The sequence below is a fragment of the Pseudonaja textilis genome, chromosome 7 (genome assembly GCF_049901715.1).
Source record: "Pseudonaja textilis isolate UNSWEBS1 chromosome 7, rPseTex1.2, whole genome shotgun sequence".
Classification (NCBI taxonomy): domain Eukaryota; kingdom Metazoa; phylum Chordata; class Lepidosauria; order Squamata; family Elapidae; genus Pseudonaja; species Pseudonaja textilis.
The window spans coordinates 23,577,615-23,603,344 of NC_141996.1; the positions used below are offsets into that span (position 1 = coordinate 23,577,615).

A 25,730-nucleotide genomic window follows, 5' to 3' on the forward strand; every position below is an offset into this window, starting at 1 on the left:
ATGTGTTAAAACTACTACATATCATTCTGATTGTCTTTTTTTTTCTTCCTCTGGAAATATCTTTGGCTTCTATTCTCTGCTCCAGTAGGCAAAATGCACTAAGAGCTATTACAGCAGTTATGTTGGACCAAGAAAAGCCAGATAATAATTGGAAAATGCAACTATTTCATTTTCTACACCTGTTTTGCTTTATATGGATTTTTATATCTTATATCTAATACTCCTATTCTAAAAGAAGTTTCAGTTGACTAATATTGTTATTTTTAAATATACAGTATTTACATCTTAATAGCACCCCAAATATTTTTAGAACTTGTGGGAAGAAATATCCATCTGGTTCAGTTCCAAGCTGGGAGAAAGACATTGAAAACATGGAGGCTGATTGGAAAGAAGGTTTAATGATAAACAGAACCACCAAGCACATGGTTCTGGTGCAGCTGACAAAATGGAGTTGAAAGTGAGGGGTATTTATACCTTCTTTGAGCTTTGCACTTGAGCTTCCTGTTCCTGTGCAAGAACATGTATTCTACTGGCTTTTGTCGGATTCCTATGGGGTCATGTAGGGGTCATAGCTGGCTCTATAGGCAAAAGAGGAAATGCAAATCCTAGGTGTTTGTCTGAGCTAAGTTTGGTTGAAATTTGGACTGCTCTGAAAGGGTGAAATTCCTATTGTGGCTTAATGGCTTTCATCCTCTGTTGGATCTTGAGTGAGGGCTAATCCTACCATTCTGCCTTTGTTTCAAAATATCCTGTCTTGAATGGATTACCAAATCTGCATTTCTAAAAAGTGGCCTCCTCAGTTTGGTTTCTGAATAGGCTAGCCCAATCTTTCTAATGGGCACCAAAATATCTGTTGGAGACCATTAAAAAAGATTTGGGGGCTGCTTTCTATCTCCAAGAGCATGTTTTTCCATTTCTCCTTTAGGGAAATATAATATTCTATCTATATTATTCTATAATATTCTATTACATAACAATCTTCATCAATGTTTCAGGGCTATTCACAAAAGCAAAATAAAAACAGCTTAAAATACTGAAACTGATTTAAAGTCTGCAATCCTAATGATGAAGTTATCACATAAATATATTATATTAATAATTGCCTAAGTAGATTAGTATTAATAACAAATAGATTTCAGCATTGTCTTAAGAGCCGTAGGTGATGAAGAAGATGCACTAAAATAAAAGAAAGGGAGGTATCCCAACTCTGGGTAGAAAAGATGTATTTTCAAAAATGTATTTGGAATATGTTCCTCCCTCTTCCCTTTATGTGGTCATAGGTACCAAAAATTTCAATGCAGTCTAATTGCATCATTCTTTCTCTGCCAGTTCAGTTGATTTCCATGCTAGCTGTGAAAGTGAGGAAGCAGCATCCACATTGTGTTTTCAGAGCATACATATGCTGAGGTTGACTCACCCACGATTTACTCAATCTAATTTGCTGGATTCACATGACACAATCAAACAAAGCAACAGCATATAAGCAACTGCACAAAAGTTGGATTCTCATTAGTAGTACATAAAGTACAATCAGCTAGTTCACACGAACTTATCATGATTTACAAATTATATTCAGCAGTGTCATAGGACACACAAAATCCAAATCAAACAAAAGTACACTGTATCCTAGAATGGCTGGATTTGCACAATTTGCAGTACATAAAGGTAAAATCCAGACTTCGATTTCTGGGGACGATGGAAGCGTTTCTGTATCTTTTTTCCAATACTCAAGTTGCCTTTTGCCGAAATCTCCTCCCCCCCACCCCACCCGATTTTCCAGTCTAGCTCGTATCGTAATATTTTGTGTTTCTTCTCCAATGGTAACCAATTTTTGTGATTCTAGCCCGGGAGGTTGATATATTTGCTCAAGAGATCTTATGAAAACTGGCATGAATAAAGCACGACTCAGTTAATCGCGGATTAATGGTTTATGCGACACACACTATGAGGCCGTGAGCCTAGTTTTTTTTAAAAAAATTATTTATTTATTTTGTCAAGCGATGATTAGGTAACAGGTATAAGTATAAACATAGTTATGAATACATAAAATGGATACGAGTAAGAAAAAAAACCAATAGGACAGGCACAGTAGGCTTATTAAATTTCACAGGCTTATTAAATTTCCTCCAATCGCAGGAAATTCCTTACATCGCAAAGAATTTCTCCATTATCATACTTTTTTTCTGTGCTCTGCACACGCAACGCGGTAATTCGCCAACTTTCGATTTCAATAGCTCTAGTTTGCGTTTTTTTTTTTTTCTCCCGTCCCAGCCACCGTATTAAAACATCAACAAGCCGAGGCTGACAAGGAGGCCGGAAGATAATGAGCGCCGGCGAACTGAGGGGAAAAGCTCGATTAGAACGCATGCGCCGTTACGCCATTCCGGTGCTGGAGTCCCCGCAACTGGGCGGGAAAATTCTGGAGCTCTTGCGGTGGAAGCGCGCGCTCTTTCAATCCGCTGGTCTCGCTCCTTTTAGGTCTTGGTTGGCGGATCGCAGCTATGAGCCTCTGGGTGGACAAATACCGGCCGACCTCGCTCTGCAAAGTAGATTATCACCGCGAGCAGGCGGCGCAGCTTCGCAATCTGGTGAGAGGCGGAGGTGTTTGGGCTCTTTTTCTATTTGGGGAGGAAGGAAGAGGAGAAGTAGATGTCTTGTTGCATTTTGTGCATCCCCGGGTGCATTTCTCTCTCTCTCTCTCATCCTTCCTTTTCAAACTTGCTTAGCGACCGCTGTACTTTTGCTGCCTATTTCTTAGCCATTGGAAGACCTTTTATTCTCGGGGGGGGGGCACTTTTTCAGTGGAAAACGGCGTTTTCGAAGCCACGAAGTTGATACTTAAAAGCTCTATCTCTAACAAGGACATGTATTAGCATCGTGTTTGTACTGTATAGACTAGAGATCTTCAAACTTGGCAAGCTATGCTGGCTGGAGAATTCTGGGAGTTGAAGTCCACAAGTCTTAAAGTTGCCAAGTTTGAAGACCTCTTGTATAGACAGAAACCTCCCTGGTCATCCTGTGGGATGCTCTGGGGGGGAAAAAAAGTCAAAGGAAATCCAACCCCCTTGGGCCACCTGGATCTTTCAGTGGCTTTGGATAGTCAGCCACGGTTGTCCATCTGGACAGGCTGTCAGAACTGGCACATGAAGCCACTGGACTGCAGTGGCTCCATTCCTACTTGGATGGCCATTTGCATTCTCTCAGGATTGGTCTGCTTTGGAGCAATTCAGATAAGAATCCCTTTGGGGCTCCATTGTAGACTTTATGCTCTTTTAACATTGACATAGAGCCTCTGGGAAAGGTAATTCAAGGTTGATTCAGCCTTCCATCCTTCCGGTCTGTAAACTGAGGACCCAGATTGTTGGGGGCAATATGCTGACTCTGTAAACTGCTTAGAGAGGGCTGTGAAGCACCATGAAGCGGTATATAAGTCTAAATGGTGTTGCTAATCTGGGGATGTGGGCTAAGGTGCCAGCATTATGCAGGTGATACCCAGTTCTATTTCTCCTTTTTCATCTAACACAAATTGAGATAGTAGGTGTTCTACAACAGTACTTGGACAGACTAATGGACTTGATGATGACCAGTAAGCCAAGCCTCAATTCAGATATGATGGATGTATCCTTTGTAGATAGTGCATCTGTTCAGCTGAATGGTGTCTTTATGTGTTGTAAAGGAGCAAGTTCATAACTGGAGAATGCTCCTAGTTCCATTGCTGTCACTGGTAAAAGGCACTTTGCACCAGCAAGGCTACCTGGATCTATAGTGATTTTACCTGATCAGAAGCAATCTTTCAACAGTCATGCTCTGGTAATTTCCTGGATGGATTATTACAGTGTATTATACACAGGGCTGTCTTCGGAATAAAAAAAATCTCGGATCTTAACAGAATAACAGAGTTTGAAGGAACCTTAGAGATCATCTAGTGCAAGACCCTGCTCAAGCAGGAGACCTATAGCAGGGGCGTCCAAACTTTTTGCAAGGAGAGCCAGATTTGGTGAGGTCAAAATGTGTGGGGGCCGACCATTCAGCCTGACATTCTTTGAATCATTAAATTAAATGGGAAAAATTCTGGCTGTCAGGGATGAGAGACAGGTGGGGAGAAGAAGCTGTGGGCCACCCAAAATTTGAAAATAGGCTGCAATTAACCCCCAGGCTAGACTTTGGACATACCTGCCTTATAGTATATCATTCTGGACAAATGGCAGTTCAATCTCTTAAAAACATCTTAATTGTTCTCACTTTTAGGAAATTTCTCCTTCATTCTAGGTGGGATGTCTCTTTGATAAGTTTCCATACATTACCTCTTGTGTTGCCCCCTGGTGCTTTGGAGAATAAAGTGTTCTCTCCTTTGTGGCAGTCTCTCCAATATTGGGGATATGCTCCAATACTATCATGTCACCTCTAGTCCTTTTCTTCATTAGACGAGACATACCCAGTTCCTGCAACTGTTCATCATGTGTTTTAGCCTCTAGACCCCTCATCTAAATTGCTTATTAAGTTTTTGAAGACAACCTTAGGGCATCCTGCTGCATACTTTAGGACTGCAGACATAGTTCTGTTAAGAGTTACAAGTGAGATAAAAATAATTCCATAAAAACAAGTTCAAATCCAATATGCAAACATACTAAAACTGTCCGTATCTGAATAAAAAATACCCCAGAAACTCACAGTCAGCAATAGAATTCATGTTCACCAGCTCAATGCAGCTGTTGTAAGAGCTCCCCACTCCTGAGTGTAAATAAGACTATAGTATTTTTGTTGATTCCAAATCTGTATCAAAGCTTGACATGTTCAGTGTTTTACGCCAACAATGGCCAAAATGTTGGTAATTGAGATGGGGTGGTTCAGGTGTTCATGGACTAGGTGGGATGGGTTTGTCAGGAGTTTTATAAGATAAATGGGTACCAAAATCATCTGCATGCATATCATAAATATTTGTCTTAAAATCCCCAAGCTTGCCAAAATTTTAGTGCCTTTTTTTTTTTGCTTCATCCATTTGGGGCCTCAAAGAGATGTTGCGGGTCCTAGGGCTGTACTTAATAGTACTGATGAATGAGCCAGCGTTTATATTCTTAAGTATCCCAGCTATGTTCAGCCTCTAGTGATTATTAATAACATAATTCCACTGCAGAGAGCATGACTTGTGGATATATTTAGATCCAAATCATTGCCCATTAGAAATAAAATATTACATCAATGCAGTATTAATGTTTAATTCCCATATGCTTATTTCCCATTGGAATGTAAAAACTAAACTCTTAGTTTGAACTATGGCCAACATGGTTAAATGATGAACTATTTGAAGATGGGGATTTGCTTTACTTTATAGTTCAGATTTTGAACGTTCTGTAACATAAATCTCACTGTGGATTTTGAAAGTGCTCTTTATGTTTTAATCTCAGCAAGACATAAAATAGTTTCTTAAAAGGTTTTTTTATGAACATTTGTGCCGTACTTAAAGTTTTCTTTTAAATGAGAAAGTATAAGGTTCTTGGATTGGAAGGATACGTATTTTTGACAGGCTTAAGTTATAGCATCTCTCTTTGTAGCAATTATTCACTACAGTTTGCCATTTCTTCCTCCCAGACTTGATCCTTCTGATGCCAGATGGTATTTCAAATCTTATTTATGGAGATGTAATACATCCCAGGATAACTGTTTATACCTGATTTGATGCCTCTATACAAGATTGTGTCGTGCCAAAGATGAAATAGGAACACATTGTATACTTCCAGAATAAAATTTAAAAGTGCTTTGTTGCAAAGCTAGGGATGAATTGAAACTGCTTATGAATGAAAATAATTCATTTTAAACAAACTCATTCTTGGCTTTTATGATCTAAGACAGATCAGAATGTGAGATCTGATGAACCTAATTTTAATTGAGTTTTATACAGCAGCCTGAAAATAAAAAGGTGCAGTCCAAATTAAATAACCTTAAATATCTTGTAAAGAGCTTATGATATTTGAGTTTCCTGTTTTAAACCTGGTCTTGAACTTACATTAAATCAAGGCTTGGTTAGCCATGAATTGTTGAATAAATGGCAAATAGTTGGGCTATAAAACATGCTAAAACAGAAACCTTGATTTACAATTCATAGTGACTGGGTTCACCGAATTTACTAATTCCCCCCAAAAAACCACCATCCCAGGTTTAATTCAGTTATGAAGCCCAACATAATTTTGTCCTGTGAATAAATTACCATGGGAATATAAAAGCCTGCATTATGGTAAAGCAAGCTATTGGTTCATTTAGGTCAGGGATGTCAAACTTGCAGTGTCACGTCACGTATTGTGACTTTTTTCCCCTTTGCTAAACTGGGAGTGGGCATGGCCAGCGCGTGACACATCTGGGCCATGAGTTTGACACCCTGATTTTGGTCACCTTCAACTAAATTGCCTAGAATTTAGCTTAGAGTGTTAGATATGATTCTGGCAAATTTGGTTTAAAAACATACCATATTTTTTGGACTATAAGACACACTATTTCCCCCCAAAAAAGTTAGGTGGAAATGTCTGTGCGTCTTATAGAGTAAGTATGGGCTGGTTTTTGGCTACCTGAACCCTCTACGCATTCTATTTTTGCCTTCCCTGGCATCCAGAAATACTCTGCAGTCATTTGCAACCATCCTAGGGAGCTTCTGACAAGCAAAGTCAGTGCGAAAGCCAGATTCGCTTAACAACTGTAGTGATTTGCTTAACAACCATGCAAAAAAAAAAGTCATAAAATGCGGCATGATTCACGTAACATCTGCCTTGTTTAGCAATGGAAATTTGGGCTCAAAATTTGAGTCCCTGTGTTATTGACTTATGATTGAGACATCATTCATAATCTTAAAGATATAATTTAAGCAATCTGAAGGCTTAGTGGAAATTATGTCTAGTAGATGACCACATTTTCTTTATCTTTACAGTGAAATCTAAACATAAAAATAATATCTTTGAGTATGCTTCGTTTGACAGGTTCAGTGTGGTGATTTTCCTCATCTCTTAGTTTATGGGCCTTCGGGAGCTGGAAAAAAGACAAGAATAATGTGTTTACTAAGAGAGCTGTATGGTGCTGGAGTAGAAAAACTGAGGATTGAACATCAAACTATAACGGTAAGAAATATCTTGAAAATAAATCCTTTAAGTGTTTAAGAAAATTATATATAGAAGTTCAGCTTTTTAAATGAGCATAACTCTTATCGGGTCCATTATTAAGTGACTTGCAGCTTATCAGTGAGAAGAGGTTGACAAGATGCTTTGTGGAATATGTCTTAAATTTGTATTCACTTGATTACTGCTTTTCATGACTCATTTCTTCTGAATTTTAATTTTTTTTCTTTACATATTTTAAATGCAATAATAGAGGCAGTTACAAATTAAACTCAGAAAAAGAATAAAGTAGAAAGAAAGAAAAATAGGAAAAAGGAAAGAAGCTGAATAAAGTAAAAGAAATATATAAAGGAGTTACTTCCAGTCTTCATCACAACATGCAAAAATAAATTTTATTCATCACCCCCTATAAAGTTACAAACAAATATTTCTTCTTCCCCTGGGTCATTCTTTATTTAAAACTATAAATCACCAACTGTCAGCAATAAGTCCATAAAGGTCTCTTATCTCTGTGATTTGTGGTAATGAAGATAATTGTGGTACTCACAAAAAAACTATTTAGTTTTATACAGCAAATTTTAAAATCTTATAGTAAAAGTTTCAATTTTGCAAATTTGTCCAGAACTTTAATTCATTTGGAAATTTCTTAGTTCAGCATCTTGTTTAGCTTATTCCATTTATTTCAAGTTCTTTAATTATAGTTAAGTTTTCTTTTGTTCAGGAATATACATACCTTTCAGATTTGTCATTCCGAAGACCTCTAATAGCATTAAGATATTTAAATAAGCAATTTCAAAAAGTAATTAGAAGTGAGATTAGGAATTTAGCATCCTTTAATGGCACTGGCTGAGATTGCAAGCTTGATGATTAATGTGTCTCCAAGCATTCAGACCTGCAGAAGACTGCTATTTTGCAGTCTCCTCACAAAAAGTACTCATCTCTGCATATGTGTGGGATATTCTGTTCTCTCCTTATCTGGAGAGGTTGCAAAGAATTAGTCTACTCCCTGGTTCTTTGCCGTGGTTAAGGTCTCCTGTCATGGTATCCCTTCTCCATTGAGACATGTTTAGCTTACCATGCTTTCACTGGAAGTCCTTTGTGACTGTTTACTTAGGACAAGGAATTATCCCAGGTTCCTTTGAACAAAGTGAAAATATGATCAGTCCTAAAGAAGCTACTTATACATCTTCTGGATCAGTGGTGGGTATTTGGGAGTCCATCGTAGTTATTAGAGCTTTAATTAGCCTATATGGCTCTTTATGCCATTCTAAATATATCCACTGCTCCTATCTGGAATATTTGGATCACGCTTGTTTCAAGCCCAAAACCAAGAATGACATACTGAGGTTTACACCTGTAGACTAAATCCTGCCAGACTGAGCACTCTACTATCTACACCTACCATAAACTCTGTGAACTATTAGAGAAAGACTGTCTTTGCTTTTTCTCTCACGCATGCTCTCTGGGCTAAGTTGCCTCTTACTCTTCTGAAATGTAGCCGCTTACTTCTGAGAATCCACCGCCTCACTATATTCCGTCATAGCACTTTCCAACCTTTTCGGCTTTGCAGACTGAGGAGAGAGGGGGCGGTTCTGTGTGCTTGCCACTCACACAAATAGAGCTGTGCACATGCGCTTGCTTACCCTCTGCGCATGCAAGTTGAGCTGCATGCATACACTCGCCCACCAACTACAGCCTGGTTCAGAATGGGCCAAAGCCCTGTTGCGTCACATTTCTTTTCCATATTGACGAACTTGATGTTTTTCAGAATATGTGTGACTTTAATTCTCATAATTGTCATGCTGATTGTAATTATAGCAGCTGAATCCAACATACCTGGAATATACTACATTAGACAAGGCTACCCTAAAGTTACCTATATAAGAAACTAATATAGATGGCAAGAGAATAGTTTTGGCACTATCACTATAAAGATATTTGTTTAGCCATAAGGCTATTTATTTTCCTGTTAGATTTAAATCTCTGCTTTACTCTCTATGATGCTCTGATTGTTTTAGCTCTTGTATATATTTGCTTCTTCATTTGGTTTTGCATTGAGACTTCTTTTCCAAATACATTTCTGATTTTATATTAGGTTTTATGGCAGCTCTTTGTTTTTGAAATGTCCAAGGCCTAGGAAATTTACTTGACAGGCATCAAATCAGGCAATAAATAGTAACTTGTGTTATGCAATACAAAGCAAATATGCAGTTTCTAAATGTGCAGTCAGTTCCAAATGTGCAGTTTCTAGTTTATATTGGCAGTTAGAGCACATTTCATAGAAGTCAACCATGGAGTTGAATAGGATTTTGGAATCAGCAAAGCTATTTCCCTACTCAGTATAAAATTCAGCTGTAACATACTTGAGAATTGGCCATCTAACCTTTGCATCAAAAGAGTCCACCACATTTTATTCACTTGTGAAACAGCTGCTTCCAGAAGGAAGATTTTTCTCCTGTTGATTTGAAATCTGTTTCTCCATAATTTGGTAGATTGTTGCTAGTTCTGTTTCTAGAGCAGAGAACAAGGTATTCCAGTGTTAAGATCATGCTTTCCCTTTGTATTTTCTTCTCTGGTCAGCTCTTTTAAATGTATCTGATTAGAGCAGTTGATGTATCTTCCAAACTTTACCAGCCTCCCCTAGTTGTACAAGTAGTCCTCAGTGTATTGACCATTCATTCAGTGACCATTCACAGTTATGATGGCAGTGAACAAACGGTGGTTATGACCAGTTGTTGGAATTTTGGCTATCCTAACATCCCACAGTCATATGATTGTGATCAGGACTTATGACCAGTTGCAGTGTCCTGTGATCTCCCTTTGCCACCTTCCCTTTCCTTGAAAATCATTGGGAAAGTTGGCAGGAAAGTTTGCAAGTCATTGGGATAAGTCTCCACCATCTGTGCACCTTCCCTTAGCTGCTCTGTGCTCACATTCTCCCTGAGTCTTGCCTTGCCTCCTGTGCATGCTTGCACACCTTTCCTAGGCCTCACCACGCTTTTCCCGCAGCCTCTCCGGGTCTTGCTGTTCCTCTCTCACATCCCCATTCAGCTCTTCATGCCTCTCCATCTAGCAACAGCCACTTACCTGCTTGGTAGCCAGCTTGTGATCTGCCTGCAAGTTGCAACTTCCTGCTGGCTTCTCCACTGACTTTTTGGGGAAGCCAGCAGACAACAGCCTTGTCTAATAATTATGAGATTTGGTTAACTGCAGGAATTGCTGCTGTTAAGTGATGTGGTTGTGCTTTATGGTGCGTCACTTAGTGATGGAAATTCATGTCCCAATTGTCATAATAAGTTGAGGGCTTACTGTACCTCACTTTGTCAAACCTGTCTTTTTAAATGCAATGCATTCTGTTTCAATTAGTTTCTGACAAATGTGAAAAATAGTGGGGTTGTTATTGTCTGCCATTATAATGTAGCCTGTATTTCTCCTGCCAAACATATGGACTCTATTACCATAGGCTTTTGCTCCTACAGAAAATTTAGTTTAAGAATATTGATTTATGGTATTATCTTTCTTCAGCTGTATGATACTGGAAATAATTTGGCCCAGCCTAGTCTAATGCTGGGCCAAACAACTTTCTGTTGTTTCACTCTGAACCAGCAGTTATGACCAAGAGATCAGTTAGCTTTATTGTGCTTTTCCTTACAGTTTCCAATGGTTTCTCATAGTGATAATTTGATAACAGGTAATCAGAGTTGGAAGAGACCTTGTAGGTCATCTAGTCCAATCCCTGCCCAGCAGGAGACCCTACACCATTTCTGACAGATGGCAGTCCAATCTCTTCTTGAAAGTCTCAAGTGATGGCACTCCCACAACTTCCGAGGGAAAGCTGTTCCATTGGTTGATTGTTCTCTCTGTCAGCAAGTTTTTCCTTGTTTCCAGGTTAAATCTCTCCTTGTTCAGTTTCCATCCATTATTCCTTGTCTGGCCTATAGGAGCTTTAGAAAATAGCTTGACCCCTTCCTCTGTGTGGTATAAAACACACACTTTCTGTGTGATAAAAATATTTTTTTTTTTAAAAAAATGATGCCTCAATAGTTAGAATGAGTTCTTTTGCTTAAAGACTAAAGCAATCATCATTAAATACATTATTAAGGAGATTCCTTCTATCACTTCATATTTAAAATGATTTTCATTTTAATCAGGAAAATCAAGTGTCAGTATTTAATAATTGGTGTGATTTGAAACCCACTATTTCAATGTCTAAACCATTGCACAAAGTGAAAAAAGGTCTTCATTGTAATTCCTTGTTTAGTTTAGCTTTTGCCACTTAACCAGATTTGTTTCAATTGCAAAAAATATACTACTATGGCAACCTCCCCCATCATGTGCTTTCCAACTGTACATTGAAGCATCCAGTGTCTGTGTATCTTATGTGAAGTTTGATGGAAATACATTTGAAATACGGGCTATTCTTTGGTTGATCTGTCCTTACTATTCCTCTAAGTCCCTTTTCTCACCCAACTCTTGGAAAACTTGGCAGACAGCTTTTTCATTACTGAAATTCAGAGGCAGTTCCTATGAAGTCAAGAGGGATATAATTAATGCAAGCAATGAAAAGCAGGGAAAAGGTTATCATTTTTCAAACTAAAATGGAATGAAAGGCAAAATTACTTTCAAGGATACCATGTTTGAAATGAAAGAATTTTTTTTAAAAAAAACTACTGTTTTTGGTCAATAATGTGAGCTACATCTCATTAGTATAGATCGCCTAAAGTTCATCTTGCTTAGTATAATTTCTTTTCAGGCACCCTCTAAAAAGAAAATTGAAATCAGCACTATTGCAAGCAACTATCATCTTGAAGTTAATCCAAGGTATGCTTGTAATCAGCTCTGAATATCTAGTTTCTGGTGCAGGAAAATGCAGTGTTTAAAAGAAATGCAATTTTAGTTGTGGCTTTTATAAATGGCACAGTTGATTAATATTATTGTATTAAATGATACTATTTCACTTTAAAAAGTTAACAATTCTAATATAGAGGGTAGTAAATTTTATATATTAAAATTCCCAGTAATGTTGAAGTAACATAGGAAAAATGTTTGGGAGAATGGAAAACTGAAAGATATACTATACACTGTATAAAATATATTATTGTAACTTAATTTGCACATAAGATTATATTGTATAAATTGAAAAATATAAGTCATCCAAAGTCACCTTATAGGACAGATGGGCGGCATAAAATTTCAGTAAAAATTTATTTAGACAAAAATTATTGAATTTATTTACAATGTTACACATTTTTTATCAGCGTTCCAACTAACAAACTCCAAATCAATAAACTCTGAGACAGGTATTTTCTCAAAGTTCCATTTTATTAGAGTAGTCATATGGGCACATCTGGGAAAACCCAAATCCGAGAGTTCCAGGTTTTCCCTTCCCAATAGAAATTCAAAGATCCATCCCCCGCACCCATCAGTCCATCACAGGTCCAATCACCATCTGTCCCAACTGGAGGCATCCCTCCAACCACTCCTTTCCCAGGTGCAGGATGGCTTGTCCTTGACTCAGAAGAAGAATGTTGTTATGTCTAAACTTCCACCTCTGTCTAAAATCCCCCCTCCCAAATTTCCAGGCACTAAAATGTGGCAACTTGGAAGTTGCTAAGTAAAATATGGCTTCCAAAGCTGACATTTTTATTGCAAATGGAGCTACAGCATATTGAAATTCAAAGACCATAATCTATTTAGGAAAATTATGCAGCAAAAACTAGCTACAATCATCACTAAGCAAACAAGTTGTGAATTTTATTTTTCAGTACATCTGACATTTTTGAAAGTAAATAATTTTCAGAAGAAAAAATGGGAAAACAAGACATAATGCATATTAAAATGTCCAATCTGATACCATAGTTTATTTGAAACTAAAGAGATCTGCTGTATAGCTGTTAGTTTCTGGAATATTTCATCTGCTGTTAGTGACAGCTGTGTCATTCATCTGTACAGTTACAATCCATGCTTATGTTAAGAACTTCATAAACAAAAGAGTTCTGTGTGCATTTTCTTTGTATTAAGCATCACTGAGAGAGTCAGTTCGGTGTTCTCTTTTAGGCACCAGGCTAAAAACAGAAGACCATAAGTCTAGTCCTGCTTTAGACACAAAGCCAGCTGGGTGACTTTGGCCAAGTCACTGCCTCTCAGTCCTAGGAAGAAGGCAATGGCGACCCACTTGCAAAATCTTGTCAAAAAAACTGCAAGGATTTCCTCAGGCACTTGCTAGAACTCAATACTTACTCAAAGGCACTCCTCCCTTCCAAAACCTCACTGAACTATCTACAATTTTATTTTGCATAAATATGAACATGAGGAAAAGCTATGTTGCTGAACTTCTACTCTCAGCATTTTATTAATCATATTTCCTGGGGAATATGGAAGTTTTTTTAAAAAAACGATATGTTTTTATGTTAACTTTCAGCGATGCAGGGAACAGTGACCGAGTTGTAATACAAGAGTTGCTGAAGACAGTTGCACAGTCACAGCAACTTGAGACAAATACTCAACGTGATTTTAAAGGTCTGTACATAAATTGTGCAAGTTATTTTTACAAACCTATTCAATGTTGTATGCTTTCCTAAGCAGAATTGTTTGGAGAAATTGGTTATGTGTTATAGTTATATAGTAGTGTGTAATGTAAGTTATCACTTACATTCATTAAGAATTATTCACACATCCAATCACACTTCAGCAATAAAAAAAGATAATTCTCCATATATAAAAATAAATTTAAAGGACCAGTAAGTTATTACAGCTCCTTCACTTCATAGCTTATAAACCAAAGAAAACCCTCCAAAGATGACAAACAGGAATCACGAACAACATCTAATATAAAGATTTCAAAAACTATAGTGTTGGAGAAATAGGTAGGAGATTTGCACAATGCATCCTCGAGCATAAATTGGCATTCAAAAGACATGATGAAAGATGTCAGGATAAGGAAAATGGTGAACTACACATCACCAAAACAGTGGAAACCATGCTGTCCTAACAACCAATGAACTGGCAGTAAGCTTGGTCCAATGGAATCCTTCTGGATAAGCCAAGGATGAGTGGTCACTTTCTTGTGTTGTGGATATTTCCTCTTGAGCATGAGGAGATGAAGTCAACCATATAGTTCTCAACCATAATAGAATATGTAAGCATTTTCTATTAATCGTTGAAATTACAATTATTTTACAATTAAAAGGTCTGCCAAACCGCAAGTTTGAAAACTACCTGGTAAGGTAAACTTCATCCCAAATAGAAGAAAATTTGGCTAGCAGTTTAAAAACCTGAAGGAATATAAAACATGCCAAAAAGCTGAATAACAATTTAAGTAAGTTTAAAATGGATTAACGAAGCAGACAAATTTGGAATATCTAGTTTCTGGTACAGGAAAATGCACTTTTGAAAAATTGAGTAAATTCTAACAGCAATATTCTCTACCACAGTAAATTGATTTTTTTGAAAATGATTATAAAGAAGTTGAAGATGTGACAGAAAAAATTGTGGAAGAATTTATGGATAGTGCGAAGAAGGGATACATATCCTAACTCATGGAAAAATATTGGAAAATAAAGAAATTGGGGATTAAAAGACAGTATCACTTCTTTGTTTCCACCTCTGAGTGGAAACAAAAAAGACAAATCCAGAGATGAAAAAAGTCCTTGGGAAAGCTGTTTTTTAATTTACAAAAGAGTGTTTCTAAAACCTTTGGAAAAAATTGAGAAGGAAGAAAGTCTGCGTGGAAATTTAATTCTATGACAGCAACTTGATGAACTGAACATTAAAATGGTTGCGAGCAAAAGAAAGGCTAAATGATCAGGGCTAAAATATGGAGTATTTTATAAAATCTTGGAAAGTCTTTACAGACATTTTGCCAAGATTTCGGCAGAAATAGTGAGTTTTGGATTTATGAATAGATGGAGGGGCTATGAGAATACATGAACCATTAAGATTGTAAAAATCTTTAATAAAAAGAATTTTTTAAAAAGACTTAATGAAACAGTAATTTCAAAGCACACAAATGGGTTCAATTGCAATTTCAACTAGGAAGCTCTTAAGATTTTACTAAAACTAAATTTAAGAATACAATGGAATTCCTAGAAGCTTGGCAGTCTGCCTAATTAACAAAACTGACATATAGAGATAAACTCGTTTATGAACTATTCAGAAGCAACAACCTAAGCTAAAAAGAAAGGGTAGGTGCAAATATTCCAGAATACTCCCTTCCTTCCTTACTAGCTAAAACCAGCATTTAATCACCATAGTAAAGACTGAAAAGTAACATGTTTGTTAATGAAAAAACAATATCAATACATCCTCCCAAATGTAAACAAGGCTGATTTCAACCTCCTGCCATGCCAGAGCACTAATGACTTTCCTCAAGAATCTAACTGCTTATTTGTGCTCTAATTTCATATCTTCAGCAATGTATGTAATGCAGATTCTTTGGGAGCATGTCATTCTCATTGGGAGGATAAATATGGATTACCATGTGTTTAGAATTTTATAGAAATTGTGGAATGAAAAGTATATTCTCAATCTCATAAATGCATGCGGGAGAAAGATCATAGTTTTCTGAGTAGGAAGGCTTAATCCTGGCTACTGAATTCAGATGTACTAAAAGTAAATTAAGATAATATATTGTGCAAATATAACTAAAGTTACTGCTCATTTATTTTAGTAGTGCTGTTGACGGAAGTGGACAAGCTTACAAAGGATGCCCAGCATGCATTGCGAAGAACAATGGAGAAATATATGGCCACCTGTAGATTAATTCTTTGTTGCAATTCTACATCAAAAGTCATTGCACCTATCAGGAGTAGATGCCTCGCAGTGCGAGTCTCTGCTCCAAGTATTGGAGATGTAAGTTCATGATGAAGATGAATTGCTTTCCAGATTTTTTTTTCCAGTATTATTTGCATGGAGTTTAGCATGCAAATTTAGCAATTCTTGTTTACTGTCTTTCTCTGAACTAATCATGCTCATCCAATTAGCCTATATTAACATTGTTGCTAAATATGAATGCAATTTTTACAACATAGATTCATGCTTACTGTGTTTCTTCAAAGACATGGAGAGGAATGTAATATTTTTTTGAAAGCTGTAGAATGGAAGGATTCAGTCTGAAGAAGGAATGTGGTAAAGTCCTAGAGGCAAAACAATAGTTGAAAGTGGCAGGGAATACTCTTCTTGTTTGTTACTACCATTCTTCTAAGTCTTCACAACAGCATCGTCTTCCAACTTATCTCTAAAATAGAGGGATCTAAACTGTCAGATAGCATGTGCTGGTAAAATCTACTCCTCTTTCTCTGATGTTAGATTTTGCGCCAGATTGAAATGTTCCCTGATTAAATTCTATCTGGCATTTACCAGTTATTAGTCTGTTAGTTGATGGTGTCTGTTGGTCTTTGGCTTGTAATAAATAGGACTGATTAATCCAGAAATTCACAGCATTACCAACTGGAGTGCCTAAAATATTTCTATGCCTCTTGTACTGTAAAAAATCCAGAGTATAACTATTTTCTATGAGCCAAAAGCTCTGAAAACAGGTACAGAAGAAGAGATCACACTTAGAGCTTCCGATTTAAGGTCATGTGAGAGAAGGCAAAGAAGAAATACATGATCAGAACTAGTAGGTTTCATCAAGGTAATTGGTATTTCATTGCTAATTTCTCCAGACTGATATCCTTCTTAAATAGGGACCTTCCTCTTTGTTTACTCCTGCATCAACTAATGCAGTGATAGGCAAGCTTTTATAAAGCAAATGTTTGAAAAACTAATGTTTGTCTTACCAAATATTTAGATCTGTACCATTTTATCAAATGTTTGCAAGAAAGAAGGCCTGCCTCTTCCTCAAGAATTGGCTCGGAGAATTGCTGAAAAATCTGGGAGAAATCTCAGAAAGGCTCTTCTGATGTGTGAGGCATGCAGAGTACAACAGTAAGTTTTGTTTTTGTAATGGATATGGAGACGGATAAACAGCACCAAGTTAATCTTAGCAAGTCTTTATTACTTGTCTCGCAGGCTTCCTTTCACGCCTGATCAAGACATTTCTGAGGCTGACTGGGAAGTATATCTGAGAGAGACAGCCAATGCTATTGTCAGTCAGCAGACACCCCAAAGGTAAGTGAATGTAGCAAATAATATATGACATTGAGATGGACAGCCTAAATAGCTTTCCTAATTATAAGATTGTACTAGTGGATCAGTGAGCAATGTCAATATGGTGTCTTATGGCTTTGCTCCTTTCAAATATAGCCATTTTAAAAAACGAATTGCTCACAAGAGTTTCTTAATTTTCTAGTACTGCTTTCCTGCAGACTTTAGGGAACACTTTTTGCAAAGAATGAACAATAAACGGTGGGTTCCATTGATAAAAAGCCTAATCTTTTATTATACATTTTCCTATGTTTTAAGCAGTTAAAACTGTAATAATAACAATTTCTAGTAATTTCTCTTAGGAGCAGTAGTTGCTTTGTTGCTGCTAGTTATATATATATATTTCTTACTCAGATATATCAATACGCATTTTTTTTGTTAGGTTACTTCATTAGATCTTTTGTTTTGGGCTAATTTGAGTATTTGTTAGAACCTTCTTTGCTTCTGGCAAGTTCAACAAATAGTTTCATAATAGTGGCCAATCTCAGAACAGGTACATTGAATTAAGCTATTGTAAAATAAACTTACTTGTTTGGAGCAATGAAGAACTTCCATCTAAAAATGACAAAAATGACAAGGGCAGGTTATCCCTCCCTAGCTGCTGATTCCCTTTCACAAAAGAAAAGAAGTGGCTATTCAGGTTCACTCTGATTCACTCTGAAAAGCACAGAGCCAAAGACACAAGCCTGAAGATGATGAATGAGACTTCATCGAAACGTTGCCTAGATACTTCCAATCTTACGCGGGAGAAAACCCGAATAACCAAAGATCCACATACAAATACCCGCGAGAACCTCATATATCTATCTATCTATCTATCTATCTATCTATCTATCTATCTATCTATCTATCTTAAGATTTCGCGGGTACTTATATGTATGGCATTCAGCTTCGTTCGGGTATTTTCCCACATCATTGTAGTTGTGCTTTTAAAGTTGTAGCGACGTTTCAGCAGAATCTCATCTGCCATCATCAGGCTTCTGTATTGTGTTTGTCTGTGAGTCAGGCTTTTACAGTGGTTTCAGATTTAAATTTGGGGCTAGCCTACTGCTGTGCCAGAATGGTTTTTTCTTCACCCTGATTGGTTGGGAGTCTTGGTCTGTGTTTATTGGTCTTGGAGTTTGCTGTGTTCTGCTTGTTTGGTGTTTCTAATATCTTCTGTCTGTTTTTTGGCTCTTTTTGTATCTTGATTGGCTGGCAACATTGTGTTACTTTATTGGAGGCCTTTAGTGCAGCTTGGCTCCGGGTAAATGGACGGCTATCATTAGTTAGGAAGCTAGGTTTCATCTGGGTGCCTGGTTGGGGTGTGTTTGAGCTGGAGGTATCAGAGGGGATCTGTCTGTGCCCAGGTGTTTGCCTGGCTTGTGGTGTGGAGATTTTTTTGTTTGTGAGTGCAGGCTTCCAAATGATTGACAGTCTGGTGGAATCAACTCTTCTATTCATGCTTTCTGGTCTTTTTTCAATCTCTATGGCTTCTCTGATGATTCTGTGGCTGGGGTTTTCTATAGTGGCTAGGGTTTTGGTGCCATTGAAGTTGATGCTATGACCTGTGGCTTCCATGTGTTGGACTAGTGAGGAAGTCTGTTCCAGCTTTTTGACAGCATTTTTGTGTTCATCCAGGCGGACTTGAGTGAATATATATATATTGTAGTTGCAGAAAATACGGATAGCATTTTATAATTAATTTGGAGAGTTTGAATTCTCTTTGATGTGAATGGGGATATCGTGAATCACGTCTTCTGCCTACTTCCGTTAAAACTTTATAATAATCTCCATTATTTTTTAATGTTGATGTTATCCTTTAGTAGAAAAATAAAACATGCAATTTGATTTTAACTATAGATTTTCTATGTGAGCATTATTTTGAGCTTTTACATATGTGGCTTTAGGCAGAGTCGATTAAATGACTGCTTAGGACTTTTTAGTGTATTCTTAATGCTTAAAAACAGACTGTTTTGCTTTTCAGCGATCTAAGAACATCAACTTGAGATAGCTATTTGCCTTTTTTTTTTAATTCAGCAACAAAAGGTAGATTCAGCAACAAAAGGTAGATTCTCTTTGACTAAGTGTTATGGTATAGCTTTTCCCCACCCTAGTTTTCTTTGAAACTGGATTACAGCTTTCTAGCTAGCATATCAAGGAGGAGAAAAGTTGTACTAGGTAGTCTTTGACTTTCAATCATTCATTTAGCAACTGTTTGAAGTTAACGACAGCGCTTAAAAAAGTGACTTTGTGACTGGTCCTCACACTTACAATTGTCATAGTGTCCCGATAATCTTGTGATCAAAATTTGGGTGCTTGGCAACTCACATGTTGCAGGATCCCAGGGTCATGTGATTACCATTTGTGACCTTCCCAGGAGGCCTCTGAATCAGTGCAGGAAACCAGGTTCACCAATAACCACGGCAAAAAAGATAGTAAAATTGGATATAACTCATTTAACAACTGCTTCGCTTAGTGACAGAAGTATCCATCAAATTGTGGTTGTAAGTCAATAATAACACTGCATTCAGTGATTTCACAAAGATTTGCAGAATGCAGTCAGGAATCTGATAGCACTTTTCCAACTAACAAATTTTGTTAAAGGTATTAGCAGCTCATGAAACATATGCTACTAGCTTCCTTATTATTATTTTTTTATCATCATAGACATTGCTTCCCCCCCTGTAATATAGGGATCCATTGTTTTCCATTGATTTAGGAAGTATTTGTGTTGGAGAAATCATGGAAAGTGGTTATATTGAGCTCTAAAAACAACAAGTCTCATTTTGTCACCCTCTTGTGGAATGTGTATGGAGATTCTCAGTCATCCAAGTCATGGTTATCCCAAATGTGCTTTTTCCAGAGGCATGTGGATTTTCTGGATTTTCTTTGAAGAGCTGAAGAAGCTTCTTGGATAAGAATTGAAACGTCTTCAAAAAAAACTATAATGTTCCAGTTGCCTCTTGACAAAGCACCTTTGGGATACCCTCCTGCTGTTTTCTTACAGTGTACTAGAGTAGTGGGCTTTAAGTTATGATCCTAGAGGGCTTTGCAAAAATTTCTTAAAACCTCCAAGATTGTTGTTTTTGTTGTTAAAACAGACTGAAGCCTTCTCAACTGGAGGCTGAATTTTTGAACCTGTTAAAGGGAACTACTTGAATTCTTTATTTTTCCCCAAATGATTTCATGGGCACTTGTGATTTTCATAATGCAGTTTGAGATTCAGTTGTAATGCTGAAGATTAATTTAAAACATTAAAATCGCTCTATTTTTAATTCTAGGAGAAGCCTTTTTACCTTAAATATTGTGTTCAGTCTACTCTGATTGCATTTTATTCTTTATTCTCACCAGTAGGAAAAAAATAAAATGATCTTTTCAGAAATGAAAGACCAAAAAGAAGCATTTGAGTTGTAAGCTATATATTTATTTCTATTGTAAACATAAAAATGTATTTTAATAGATACAAGGATGCAGAACATTATAATTTGGGGGAAGTTTAACCTTGTAACGTTTTATTTGTTTCTAAAAGAAGGGAGGAATAAATATGTGCAATCCTTGAGCAGAGATTTTATTTCTTAATAAATGAATTATTATAGTTATTATCTTTTAAAATAGATTTTGAGATAGAGTGCGAAGGCTACACAATAAAGGTTATTACATAAAAATTGGTTGAGTAAGTTACAACTTTTTGGAGTTAAATTGCAGTTTGGTAATATTTTAATTTTTTTCCAATAGATTATTTGAAGTCCGTGGACGACTTTATGAGCTTTTAACTCATTGTATTCCTGCAGATATTATAATAAAGGTAATACTTTATTGATTCCTATTTGGTTTACTAATTGAGGGTAACATTAATTAGAGCTGGGAAGCAAGGAGGGTCAAGTTTAGAATAAACAGTCAGCGTTTTTTTATATCTTCAAAGAACTATTGATATTTTTGTATCAAATCAGATTTTGCTATTTAAGTTGAAAAAAAAAATCTCATGGATAATTGTAAAGACTATTAATGATTTCTTAGCTTTCTCCAACCAAGAATCCTTATGTTGGACTACAGATTCAACAGTCCAATCCAGGAATGTACATATTGTGGATTATGGCAATTATAATTCAGCAAGAGAAAGCTAAACTGGACAAAGCTGCTTTAAGTTATGGAAATTTCAGAACATGCAATATATATATGCATTCACTGTGCTTTTTTTCTTTTTGAGCTAAGTAGCATTGCTCAAATGGTAAAAAAATAAATAATAAATTGTAAATAAAACAAACAGATAAGGGGAAAGGAAATCTGACCAAATCAAATTTATATTAATGCCATTCATTAAACATTTCCATACCAATAAAGCAGAATATTTGTAGCTCAGGATTGACACGACGGGTCCTTGGTGCTCTCTGAGCTTGCTTGTTTTCTTGCAGAGGTTTCATTACCCAAAATAGGTAACTTCATCACTGATGTTTCGGTAATGAAATGTCTGCAAGAAAACAAGCAAACTCAGATCCCTCACCTTTCCACATCTTTCTATCATTTCAATCCATCCTTGCTACTAACAATTGCATAAACTAATTTATAAATTGCCTTTGTTTCTATCTCTTGTTTTCTGACAATTTTATTAATTAAACATTCTTAACTTTTTCTGCTTTCATCTCAGTGCATTCAAACTTCCTGTTTTAAAATGTCTCAATTTTTCTGGGTTTAGTAAACATTCTGCCAACGTATACAAATTCATTTATTAGGTCTAATTTTTCACTGTTTATATGTAAGCTTGCAATCATTCGTGCTGTTGTTTTTGTGAAATACAACTTTCTTAATCTTCAGTATATTAATTTTCAGGTTCATTGCATCATATAGTATATTCTACATTCACTGAATAAGTTGGGTTCTCACCAATTATATAGCATCAACTTCAGGAGTACAGACACATTCCTTTCTTCACCCATTATGCTAGTTGAAGCACCACAAGCATTTTGTGTATCTACAAATAAATAACCAATAAAGAACCGTATTGGACACTCTTGTTTCATTCCTAGTTTATTGGTGAACTACCATTCAATTCATTGTCTTGCATGATTGTATGCTACTGGCATACAATTCATGTTCATTCAAAAAACCACAAACAAAATATTCCCAATTTAGATTTATTCACTTTATCATTAACAAATGTATAATATGTTTTCTCAGTTCATACACTTCTTAATAATCTTCTGAAAAGCAAAAATCTGTATCTCACTGACCTGGCACTTTCCGAAGCAAAAATCTGTATCTCATTGACTGGCACTTTCCAAATTTTGCTTTCCACTTACTATTTATAGTCAAAAAGGAACAAACAAAAATAGCCTTACAGCACAAAGACAACGACATGGAAATAATACAATAAAAATAGTATCATTATTATCATCACCCTGTTTTTTCAGAAATCATTCTGTGGTAACTTTGTTTTTCCTTATCTATTGCCTCTTTCATTTTATCATTCCACCAAACAGTTTTTCATGCATCTGTCAGCAACTTTCAACGTAATTCTTTCCATTTTGTTCTAAGATTCTGCTTCCTATTCACATCCTTTTTTATAATCATTCTGTTGGGAAATCAATATGCCTTTTGATGGGGTTTTATGGAAAGGACTTCTGATTTTTCTTCCCTTAGTCTTCCTAATTCACTGTACTTTCTATTGTTTCCTTTTGGTTTTATGTCCATTCTTCCCAAAGATCTTTTTTTTTTCATTACCCCATAAGTGCAACCCCACAGTTAGGGCTTTGTATTCTTCACTAATTTTATCAATTAGTCAGCTTTTCAGTTCAGTTCTTTGCCGTGTGATTATATGAAAGTTTATACTAAACTTGCATATTTCAAATAGACTTTTTTCTAACTCAACTTTAAATTCATTCTTGGTCTCCATGTAACGAAAACACGTTGAATATATTCTCTTGTCTCATTCTCACCCTATTCATGCTAGTTAAGAGTATAATTTTCCCACCCAGATGTCATTCATTTGTAAGAGTGTACATTTGAACCCAAAACTCCTACCAGGTTCTTTCACTGACATAGTTCATTGGACCATTGTTACTAGTATATGATTTTCTATTTTCATACCGTGTTTCTCCAACAATACGGACTCCACCAATAGGAAGGCCCAGCATGATTTCTAGGCGTGAGGTGAAATTAAGCCCCGCCCCCAAAATTTAGGCATATTTAATCCATGCGTTTCCCTGCCATTTCTCACATCGTTCGTTAAAACTACATGAGGTGAAGAGAAATGGGGAAGGGGAAACCCATTTCTTCTGCAGCCCACAAGGCTGGCAAGGCTTTCCTGAAGGCCTCTGTTACTGATAACAAAGCTCCAGATTGATCCGGAGCTCTGTTAACAGTGCAGAAGCCTTCAGGAAAGCCTTTGCCGGCCGCAGAAGAAGTTCCTTAAGGCCTCTGACAGCGCAAAGGAGCTGGGGTAGACGCGTACAAGTGAGGCAAGTCAGTGAATGACTTCCCCTGAAAATAAGACCTGGTGCCTTTTTTGGTGGCAAAAAAATATAAGACAAGGTCTTATTTTGGGGAAAACATGGGTGTCATAAATATAACATCTTTCCTTTTAACTATTTTGATACATTTTAAGTTGCAATGTTTCATATGCCATTCTCAATAGAGGGGCCCAGGAATGCTGACTTGTATGAGTCATTATAGTTTTGATCAACTTTTATAGAACTCTTTAATAAGATAAAATAATAGACTAAATTATCAACTTACATCATACTGTTCTACATTTAGCATGCTCTGCTAGTGGCAACTATATATGCAAGTCAGTTTTGGCACATTTTGGCCATTGTACCACAATTTAATCAAAGTCAGTTTTATTCCACACATTCAATTTGTTCCATGCATTCAGAAGAATATATCCAGGTGGGATGAGTCTGCCTACTGAGATGAGGTGGACCGGTTGCTTTCGTGGTGTGGAGACAATAACTTGGTCCTCAACACCAATAAGACCAAGAAGCTTCTAGTGGACTATAGAAAGAAGAGACCAGACATCCAGCCCTTGCTTATCAATGGAGACCGAGTGGAGCAAGTGGCCAGTTTTAAGTTTGTGAGTGTTACCATAAAAGAGGACCTGACCTGGGGTGCTCACATTACAGCACTGGTCAAAAGGGCCCAGCAGAGACTTCTCAGAAAACAACTGAATGAAAAACTGCTGGTTATCTTCTATTGCTGCACCATAGAGAGTATTTTAACTTACTGCACCTCGGTATGGTTTGCCAATTGCACAGTGGCAGATAGGAAAGCACTCCAAACGGTTAACGTCATTGCCCTGAAGATCATTGGTTGCCCTCTGCCCTCTGCCTTAAGAAAGTTCAAAACATTCTCAAGGATCCATCTCATCCTGGGAACCCTTTTTTTGAACTATTACCGTCTGGAAGACGGTACAGAATGTTAAAAACAAGGACAGAAAGGCTGAAAAACAGCTTCTATCCCAGGGCAGTAGCTCTTTTGAATTCTGCTTTATAGTGCACTGTTGGTGTGGTGTCGGGGGTTTCTGGTTCAATGTGAAGAATGTATGTTTGTGTTTATTTTCATGGTCATGATGTGCACTGAAGATGGTGTTTGATTTTGTTGTATGAGGTGCAATGACAATAAAGTAAGTAAGTAATTATCCACCTCTGAACTACTACTGTTTGTCATTTATTTTAGGGCCTTCTGTCTGAACTTCTGAACAACTGTGATGGGCAACTAAAAGGAGAAGTCGCACAAATGGCAGCCTTCTATGAGCACCGATTACAACTGGGCAACAAAGCTATTTATCACCTGGAAGCATTTGTAGCCAAATTCATGGCCCTTTATAAAAAATTTATGGAAGATGGACTTGACGCTATGGTGTTCTAATGCATAGCTTTGAGAATACTCATCATTTGTGATTATGAACTGCAAATCACAAGATTTTTACTGTATCTAGGCAATAAAATCAAAATTGTTGAATTTCAATGATTTTGTCATGAGTAACTTTTGAAGCCGTTCAATTATTCTGAGAAAAGTAACTTACTTTTGGAAGATTATCTTGGCAGCAGAGCAGTGCTAGCATCCAGGTTACTATTTTGAGAAGTAACTTATATGGCTTTTTTCATTGTTTCATTTAATTTAGCCCCTTGGGGAACATTGTATTATTTAACAAAAATATCCATTTTCTTAAGTATTATGTTGCTATTTTGATTTTGTTAAGGACCAAAAAAAAAAAAGATATATGAAATCTGGGTAGAGTTGTGAACACCTTGTGGACCAGATAAGTTCAGTCATTCACAAAATATATCCCCACAAGACAGCAGTCACTCATGACAGACTGCCAATATAATCCCCAGAAAGAAGAAATGTGTAATTTGACCTTATCCCAGCATTTTTCCTATGAAGGAGAAAAAAATATTGTAATTTTAAAACTAAAGGGACAATTTAGGAAAAGCTGTGAACTGAAACTGGGAAAAGCACAGGGTTAAATTTTCCCTCCATATTTTCTGATTAAAGTTTGGCTGT

The 25,730-nt window shown here is 36.7% G+C and overlaps 1 protein-coding gene across 2 annotated transcripts; it reads left to right on the plus strand.

Annotated features, from left to right (window-relative positions):
- The first annotated feature begins 2,268 nt into the window (after nt 1–2,268).
- On the plus strand, nt 2,269–25,730 carry RFC3 (replication factor C subunit 3). Of its 2 annotated transcripts, none has more exons than XM_026708870.2 (9): nt 2,269–2,588; nt 6,966–7,103; nt 11,854–11,921; nt 13,522–13,619; nt 15,769–15,950; nt 16,891–17,027; nt 17,112–17,210; nt 20,964–21,033; nt 24,900–25,730. In XM_026708870.2, exons 1-9 carry the CDS (start codon nt 2,502–2,504, stop codon nt 25,089–25,091), a joined length of 1,071 nt encoding a protein of 356 aa, XP_026564655.1. In that variant the 5' UTR covers nt 2,269–2,501; the 3' UTR covers nt 25,092–25,730. The 2 variants fall into 2 exon arrangements, with proteins under 2 accessions (XP_026564655.1, XP_087793367.1); XM_087937241.1 differs by having other exon boundaries at nt 2,291–2,588; nt 6,997–7,103.